This window comes from Anopheles cruzii, chromosome X (genome assembly GCF_943734635.1).
Source record: "Anopheles cruzii chromosome X, idAnoCruzAS_RS32_06, whole genome shotgun sequence".
In the NCBI taxonomy this organism is placed as follows: domain Eukaryota; kingdom Metazoa; phylum Arthropoda; class Insecta; order Diptera; family Culicidae; genus Anopheles; species Anopheles cruzii.
In genome coordinates this window covers 4,072,763-4,082,229 of record NC_069143.1, presented here as the reverse complement: position 1 = coordinate 4,082,229, position 9,467 = coordinate 4,072,763, and the positions used below count along the sequence as shown (strand labels likewise).

The 9,467-nt window shown below is 55.9% G+C and overlaps 1 protein-coding gene across 1 annotated transcript; it reads right to left on the bottom strand.

Annotated features, from left to right (window-relative positions):
- Positions 1-1,536: 1,536 nt before the first annotated feature.
- On the bottom strand, positions 1,537-3,869 carry LOC128270624 (pupal cuticle protein). Its single transcript, XM_053008037.1, has 2 exons — positions 3,635-3,869; positions 1,537-3,398 (listed from the first exon to the last, which is right to left on the bottom strand). Exons 1-2 carry the CDS (start codon positions 3,644-3,646, stop codon positions 2,319-2,321), a joined length of 1,092 nt encoding a protein of 363 aa, XP_052863997.1. The 5' UTR covers positions 3,647-3,869; the 3' UTR covers positions 1,537-2,318.
- Positions 3,870-9,467: the final 5,598 nt, after the last annotated feature.

Below are 9,467 nucleotides of genomic sequence, written 5' to 3'. Positions count from 1 at the left end.
GGAACTCTATTAACGCAGGACTCTCTATTAACTATTACTTTAAAAAATTATAAAGCTTCCCCCACGATAGCAAACGGTCATAGATAGTAACGGTCTGTGTGTAATTTAACTAACCAGGACTGTTCTCTGGGCCTGTGGTCAACATGTAGCTGATCGCGACAGAGTTCCAATAAAAAATACCACTCCGACTTTTTACATCATTCAATGCTATGGCTTTAACATGTCTTCAACATCGTGCTGCAGCGAACCATCCGGGACTCGAGAGTGGAGACCTCAGGGACAATCTACTTCAAGTCCAGTCAGATCCTGGCCTATGCTGATGATATAGACATTATAGGTCGACGGCTCTCCGATGTAGCCTCAAGCCTACACAGGGATTGAGTAAGCTGCTGAGAATCTTGGCCTGCAGATAAATGCAAATAAGACCAAGGTCATTATAGCGCCACCACCGTCAGCAGTCTCACCAACAACATCGGCGAGCATACGTGGGGGTAACGTGCTAATAGGTGACCGGAAGTTCGAAATCGTCCCGAGCTTCACCTATCTAGGGTCAAAGGTTAGCACCAATAACGACATAACTGAGGAGATTCGCGCCAGGGTGTTAGCAGCCAACAGGTCATACTATAGTCTGAGGAAACTATTTCGCTCACATCTCGTGTCGCGACGGTCGAAGCTGGGATTATACAGAACCTTCATAATCCCAGTACTCACATACCCATCTGAGACATGGACACCTTCTAAAACTGACGAAACCCTCTTAGCCACGTCCGAGAGGAAGATGCTCAGATTGATTTTTGGCCCCGTATGCAAGGAGCGACAATGGAGGAGCCGCTACAACAGCGAGCTGTACGCAATGTACGAAGACCTCATAGATTGCGTCGACCGGGACGCGATATTGGCCTGAGTGTCCAATTGTGGTGGACGAAGGCTCTCGACCGCGAGCGGTGGAAAGGTTCCTTGAAGCAGACAAAGACCGCTCGGCGTCTACGCTGCACTGCGCTGTCATCATCTGAAAGCCTACTTTGGACCAAAAAATGTACCTCAAAATTACCAAACAGCGGGACCAAATCAGGTGTGCTATCTCTCTGGGTGTTGGAATAACGAATAACGGGGGAAACAGAGCGCGTACCTGTGGCCCCTTGTTCTAGGGTGGCCACATAGGTTTTGCTTGACTAGTCAAGTAAACCGGCGTCCGTTGGTGGTCTCGGAAATCGGCCGCACCAATCGGCCGATTACCAATCGGCCGATTAGGCAAGCCCAACGCCCAACGAGTTTCGGTCTCGTTGTAATTACCGTCGCATGGGCCTCGTGAATCGAACAACTCACGTAACGGCGTCACGCGCCACGTGCTCAGCGGAGGCCCGTTTTCAATTGACCGCACGCATGTTTCCAGCGTAATCACACCATCGATTGCGTCGATTGCGTCGATCGCCAGCGGGAGTTGCGACCGGGAGTTGTATACTCGTCGGACGTCGGATCAATCCGGGCCGATCATCGTCATCATCATCAGAGAGAGAGAGCGAGAGCCGTTTGTGGTACGTTAAGCCTTTTAAAACTATTTCTCTCTTTATTTAGTGATAACAAACTCGTTAAGATGTCCGATTTCAGATACATACCGCCCCGTACAATATAGCCTGTAGCTTTTCGTTTAGTTTCGGTGTCTGGATGTTTCTGTCTGTTTGTTGTATTGCTTTTTCCGTATTCGTCGCCGTCGCCGCCTGGTGCCCCCGGTGGACGCACCCGGTCTACCCAGCCTTCCAGCGTGCGGGCCCGGTTTTCTGCGGCTCACGGCGAGATCTGGTCGCTGCTGGGTCCACCGATGAAGCTCTACGTGGAAGCTCTTCTACGGGAATTGGTCCCGGGTCCTGGTGGTTATCACCCATCCCCGTGGATGGGATGGGTGTGTGGGGTTGCACCTCTACGATTAGGGTTCTCCTCCCCCCCCGGTGGGGGGATCGAGCGGGGAGCGATCAGCTACTCACGAGCAGGAGCACTCTGGAGGCGCTCCCCGTTCCACCGCACGTCTGGTGACGGGTGACGCGCGCGGAGAACTGGTGGTGACAGTCGCACTCGAGAAGTCTGGCGCACGGCGCAGCAGAGGATTGGCTAGCTGTGTGCGGTGGTGGTGTTGGTGGTGGCGGGTGGTTGGGAGTCGAAGGAGTCGGCAGTAATACTGGAGGAATCTCGCCGGTCCCGTAGGCCGGTGATCGTGATCGTGAGTATTTGGCTAGGAGTATTCTCTGTGTGGTGGTTCGTTGGTTCGCTGCGGTTTGGCCAAGTTGCGGGGACTGCTAAAGGGGGCCGGGGGGGCGGGGCCCTTAGTAGTGGTTGTCCCATCGCCCGTCGTACGAACCGTCGTCTTCGTGGCCGGCAGGAGCGGCCCAGTTGCGGGCGCTGGCCTCGGCCAGCGCGGCAAAGTGGGCACTCTTGGCGTGCTGCACTTCCGGCGTCTCGACCGGCACACCATTGTGGATGACCGGGATGTGCTGCGGGTAGTAGGCGGCCGAGTGGGCGTGCGCCGGCGCGTATCCCTGGAGCTTGGCGTGGGCCGCGAAGTGTGCGGCCTTGGCGTGCTGCACCTCGGGCGTTTCGACCGGGACACCGTTCTTGATCACCGGCACGTGCTGCGGGTAGTGGGCCGCGTGCGGGGCAGCATACGCATGGTGGTGGGTGGCGGTGTGCGCGACCGGCACGGCGTGGTGGTGGTTGGCACGGGCCGCGGCATGGGCGGCGGCATGGGCGGCCTTAGCGTGGGACACTTCCGGCGTATCGGCGACGGGTCCGCTGGCGGCTCCGTAGCCGAGGGCCTTGGCGTGGGCGGCCGCATGTTCGGCCTTGGCATGCTGGACCTCCGGGGTGTCGATTGGGACGCCATTGTGGATGGCGGGCACGTGGCCATAGCCGGCCCAGAAGGGAGCGGCGGCGCCGGCGTACAGCGAGCGCTTGTGGAGCCGGGCCTTCGCCTCCAGGTGGGCGGCGAAATGGGCGGCCTTGGCCGCCTGCACTTCCGGCGTCTCGATCGGCGCCCCGTTATGGCCGAGCACGACCGGCGCGTGGAGGTAATGGGCGGGCGCGTAGTGAGCGGCGGGCGCGTAGTGGCCGTGGGCCGGGGCCGGACCCTTCGGCAGGTTCGTTCCCGACACCTGGAACCCGTTGATCGGGTCGGCCGTGTAGTGCACGTGCTGGACGTGGCCGTGCGCGTCCACGTACGAGTAGCCACCGTGCGTCACCCCGTGCGCATCCTTCTGCTCGTGCTTCTGCGAGTTCGGCTCGGCGTAGCCGTACGAGTAGCCACCGTGCCCGTCGTGCGCCTGGTACTGCGACGACAGCGCCACCGCACCGTACGAGGCGGAAACCGAAACTGCCCCCAACAGCAGCAGCACCGACGCTCCGAGTACCTGGAAAAAGCGACCAAACAAAAAGACACGACCACGAGCTTGAGTATTTTTGGAGCGTTGCAGGTGCGCGCGCTGACAGGTGGACAAAAGGTGTCGGCGAGTGTGGGAGCAGCAGCAGCAGGTTGGCAGTGGTTGATAGCAGTGTGGTTGTGATCGGTGATAGCAGCTGCTCCCGAACGCTTCTTGGCCCTACTTTGCGTCACAGGCACACACACAGGCACACTGCGATTACTTACGAAAGCCTTCATCCTGAGGTTCGTCTGCTCACACTAGATCGGCTCGAATCGAGAAAACTCTGCACGCACCACGCACGCACGCACCGACACACACTAGTCAACCGGAATGTGTCACTTCCTCTGCCGGGAGCTGGATCAGTTTGCTCTGCTCGAGAGAGATCTCGAGGCGGAAGAGTGCTCTGCGAGTGCTGAAACCTCCTAGGAGTGCCAAGGGATGCGTTGGACTCTAGGACTGTTTGCGGACTGTGCCTGAACAATGTGCCGGGACCGGGTTTTATAGGCCGGCCCGGGCCGGGCCCGAGCCGGGGCCGAACCGAACCGAGCGGCCGCTCTCCGGCCGCAACGATGACGTGCGCTATGTTCTTCGCCGCCCCACCCGGTGCCGATGCTGCTGCTGCTGCTGCTACTGCTGCTAGGTGAGTTGAGCCCTCCGGCGTGCGGGAGGGATGAAAGCGGGCTGCAAGCACACCCCAAAGCACCCCCTTTTTGGACTGGCCGACACACACGGAAACACATCATCACCTCGCACACCTCGCCACCACTACTCGCCACTATCCCCTAATCGGATTGAACTGTTTGCCAGAGCCGAAGAGAATGAGAGAGAGAGAGACAGAGACAGAGAGACCGGGGGGAAGTGAAGCGTGGGGAAAGAAAGCGAAAAGCCCCGTGAACGGTGTACCAATCGGTGGTGGCGGCGACGACGCCAGAACGCCAGAACAGGCCCTGAAATCGAGCGTCGAGCCGTGGCCAAGCGGAAATAGCACGCAGCTCGTTCCCGGACGGTCGCCGCAGCGACCCAGACCAGGTAAGTCTCTGAAAGGGCCGAAAAGCTGTCATTATCTTAGACTCAAACCAATCAATCCGAGCAATCTGAAAAAATACGCTTCTTTTAGGTGCTGGTCAACACAAAACCACCAGAAGAAGAACCATTGGCACCTGGTGCATGGCGTCCCCAAAAATCGCAACGACGCAACGCGAAAGGCACACATTCCAACCGTAACCGAGGAGCACGAACCGACGGACGGTTCCGGCTGAATGAATTCTCGAGTATTCCCGGTGATTCCCGAAAGGGTTGGTCCAGGTTGAGCTCAGGGAGAGGGTTTGTTGAAGTTCTTTGTCTTCGGAGAGCGACGGGCGACGGCGTCGGACAACGCCAACGCCGGCCACCGCCACCTGTGCGTTGGGAGGAACCGCCAGACCAAAAGACGAGTGAATGTCGAGGGCCCTGTGGCCGGGCGATTAAAACGGTATGAAATATTCATAGCACCCCCGCTCGGCCCCCTCCCAAGAGGGAATTAGGGCCGCTCTACTGGGCGGCCGAAGCGCTGAACCGGGTGAACTTGCTTTCACGATTCTAATACGTCTCCCACGGGGGGGTCGGGGGCGAACCCGAGGGCAAAGATAACATTCCATCCGACGAGCTCCGAGGGGCTCAACATCTCGGGGCGTGAATGTTGTTCTTGCAGGTGACACGGACTTCCTGGACGGCACGAAGGACGAAACTGCCGTTCGGCGCCATTCTATCATCAGCGTGCTCTCTGGTTGGATCTTGTTTTTTTGCGCGCGCCCCGTACGGCCCATCACCACCTGCGCGACGGGCCACGGATGGGGAGGAGCACCTCCGACAGCATCCGACAGGTAGTAGCGACGGCGTAGTTGACTGCGCAGGCGGCCTCAAGCGAATTAATCACGGTGTGCGGCGCGGCGGGGCGGGCATGTCAAACAAGTTCTGGAAGCCTCTCACCCCGGGGTCCCAACGCTGACCTCGCCACCACCGGCGAAGAGGACCTCCGGTGTGCGTAACTGATACCTCCCCCCCCCCCCGCGCCGGGGTTACCTCACCATCCTCACCTCCGTTCCAGTTGTTCCAGTGTTCAATCTGTTCATGGAACGCACCGTCAGATTCGCTTTCCATTCGCGATTACGCGGCGCCGTGCCGTGCTGTAGCCGTCGCTGCCGCCGCCGCCGCCGCCGCACCACCTTACCATTTCCCTTTTCACGCAAACACAGACACCACATTAGCGCAAAAAAGAATCGACAGACCAAACGCACAGACCGATCGAATTATGAGCCGCGCCAAACTGCAACACGTTCGGTTTCGCATCAATGAATCCGGGCTATTGCAGTTCGGCAACTGCTACACCGCCGCACCGCACCGATGGCCCTCTCTCGGAACCACCTCTCAGAACCGCCGCACGGCCACATTTCGTTATTTGCGTGCTCCTCTAATTTGGTCCACGTTCGAACGTCGACGACGCACGAGGAAGTCGGAGGCTTCGGTTACCTCAGTTAGGGGAAGCCCAGCCAAAGAAAGCTTGGCATCAACACCTAGAAGCCTACTAGAAGATTCACGAGATTCTTCGAGACTGGCTCTGTCAAGCTTCTGGCTATTCAGCATCCACTAGGATTTCAGAAACCGTTGATTCAATGTTGTGGTTAAGTAAGCGAACTCGGACTAACTGTGGGACAAAGTGTTAACGGAACCTTAGACGAGGATACTGAAACCCCTAAAACTATGTACCTAGAAAGAAGCAGGCGTCCTTATAGGTTATACGCAACATCAATTCCCGAATCACCAATCCAGGAGTCTCACACACATACTGTTCGGGAGTACGATGCGATAAACGAAAATAATTAGATTGGGGAGAAAGTAATCGACGTTTCTCACGATAGATACCTTTTGTGATTGATATCTCGTGAAGTATGGTTTGTACAGTTTCAAATTTAGGCTCGTTTAAAAGCTGAAACTTTACGCTTAAAAAGATGCTTTCACTGTTAAGTGTTTGTTCCATTCGTTTGTGACTCGTCATCGAAAGTGTCGATAAAAATCAAAGAAATAATCAAAGTTGATCGGCATGTTAGTAATCAGAGCATCGACCAGAAACTAAAGGTTAACCATCACACAGTTTTAAGCCATTTGCGCAAAGCTGGATTTAGAAAGAAGCTCGATGTTTCGGTGCCACACCAAATCACACCAAGAAAATGATGGATCGAATTTCCATCTGTCAGGTTCTACTATTTCCATCTGGTAGGTGGGACTTGAAAGGAATCGTTTACTATGAGTTGTTTTTATGTGGCCAAACACAAAATTCAGAACTCTACCGTCAACAACTGCACCGTTTGAAGCTAGCAATTGACCAGAAACGACCAGAGTCGGTCAGCAGAAGAAAACTTGTGTTCCATCAGGACAACGAAATGTTACGCACGTCTTCAGTGACTCGCCTGGAGCTTGGGAAGTTTTTGGAGTTGAGAAGTTTTAATGCTTCCAGCGTATAGTCCGAACCTTACACCAAGCGATTGAAACCTTTTTCGCACATGACAATTTGTGATGAAAAACTGAGATCAAAAAAGGATTGTGTAAACGGATTGCTAAAGTTTTTCGACAATAATGACTAAGTCTTCTACAAGAGAGGCATTATGAAAGTATTTAAAAAAAAGGCACATTTGTCATCAAAACGGTACATATTTGACGTAAATCAGACCATCGGAAAATATCTTAAATAAAGTTTTGAAATTCACGCACAAAACATCGATTTCTTTTTCCCAGCCCAATATACGTGTAGTAGAGTTAGGCAATAAATTAATGACGATAGCGATGCTGCTCGTAAACTTAGACACTCCGGGCCATCTGGATATGAACAGTCTAAGGACCAAACGAACAGTTGAACAAGTGAACAATAGCCCATTAGTAGCGTATGACTGACATTAGACTACGGGCTAATGTTTTAATAAAGTACTTAGGTACAAGGTTTTAATTAGTATTAATACTAGGCGTACTGCTGGCAGGTGTTATGATGGTAGCAAATTGGTTTTAAACATTCCGATAGCAGCCACTTCAGCTAAGCTAGCAGCAGTGATTACTTAATGGGGAGTGTGTTCCGAGACCAATGTCGATGTCGATCGCCCAATATCGTGCCAATTACAACGCACCAACGCAGCTGATGCAACTGTCATACGAAGCAAGAAGTGGTGGCCTCCCGCAATCGGCCGTGTACGCGGAAGCCTGCGCGTCGCGCGTTCTCCACCGGTTCCAATCTGTGAAAAATACTTGTCAAAAGCCAACTTCTTGGGCGTAGTGGTGTCTAGTGGACGTTCGTTCGTTCTAGTGGACGAACGCAACGCCACCTTTTGGCCATGTTGTTTCTGCTGGGACAGGACTAAAAAAATGTCGTTTCATGGCCAATCCCTCGCTGAAGCGGAAATAGATTTTTGAGATCTGGTAACGGCGGCGTAGCGTAGTGTCGCCACGATAGCTGGACGTTTATTGGACTCTCTCTCCCTCGGACCCGAACTATGGCGCCCGAACATGGCATGGCGCCAAGATCTGGCGCCGAACCCCCGTCTTGGCTGGTGGCCAAGTAAGAGAGAGAGAGAGAGAGAGAGGGAGGGAGAGCAAGAAGTGTCGGGTGATCGGGTGGTCTGAATTTTTGTAACATTCCTCGGTGCCGCCCAGGAACCAACCGCCGACCCACCGAGCCAAGCGCAGCAACCCAATCGCTTCCTTTTGTTGGGCGCGGACGGTCCGAAACGAAAGGTGCGCGCAGCAAAATCTTAGGTCTTAATTGGCGTGCCACAGACTTACGCGGCGCGCGCGGCCTCCACAACGTTGGCGCGGCGTGGCCATAGCGAATAGCGGGACCACCACCACAACACCTACCAGTAAGAGGGGACAGATTCCGGAGCATTCCAATGGCCAAGTGAGCGCGCTACGGCGGCCCCGAGCGCAGAACGATGCTGATGAGCGCGCGTAGGGTGCCGCCAAGTCGCCAGAAGGCCCCCCCGATTGGGATCCATAAATTCTCCACTCACCTGGGCGGCTCACCTGGGAGGCCTGCAGCACACCACCGCACCGCAGCCTCAGCCAGCCGCGCAACACCCGCTGCGACCCGCAGCACGCAGCCTTCGCCTGTGGCGTAATTTGGCGCGAGAGTGGAATGTGCCCGCACCTGCACTTCCCGGGTGTAGTGGGTGAGCGGTGTAGCGGTAAACTACACGGGGTCGGCGGCGGCGGGGTGGGACCGCTGGGGGACCGCTGCCGGCTTATCTTGGTTTCGATCGGCCGCCAGTGCTCGATTGCATTCTCGGTTGACTCTCGACGCTCGACGCGACTTCCTGCTTCATCCGAGCTCACCCGGGGAGCACCACGCAGGATCCGCCGATCCAGAGCAGCCACATCATTCATTAATTCCACTCCGAATTGCTCACTACCGCCCCGCCCACAGTACCATGACAACAAGAGCGACGACAACATTGTACAGCGCCATCGCCAGCCAGCAGCTTCGGTTTCGAAAGTAGTCCATATTCTGGGCCCCGGGGCCCACCCACTGAAGCGAGCGGGCGGGCGGGCAGCGCGGAGTCGCCGTCGCCCAGGTAGGCTCCCAGGCTCTCTAGCGCCGCGTCGACATCGGCGGCGTCGATCAATCATAATAACCAGTCCAGCGCGGCTCGCCTAACAGGTGAGCGGAACCAAGCCAGAGACCAGGTGCGCGCCTGGACCCGGGCCCGGGGCCCGGTGCCGTGTCTCTCGTCACATGTTGCGGAAGTGAGGCTGAGTGTGAGTGTGCGGTGTGGGTGCCCCGTCCAGGGAAGGGATCGCCTGAGCGTTTCTAGGCGACCATATAGGGCCAGGCCATGCAGACGACGACGGTGGCGGTTCTTGGTCCATGATTACAACCACCCTTGAGCACCGTCATTCGCACAGATTAGCCCTCACACGCAACAACGGGTCGGCATCGCGGAACGGGTCGTTACGGATCATTTGTTTAGTCGCTGGCTGAGCCGGTGCGGAGCGGAAGCTAGGACAGAGAGGACGTGCTCCGGTTCGTTCCAGGCT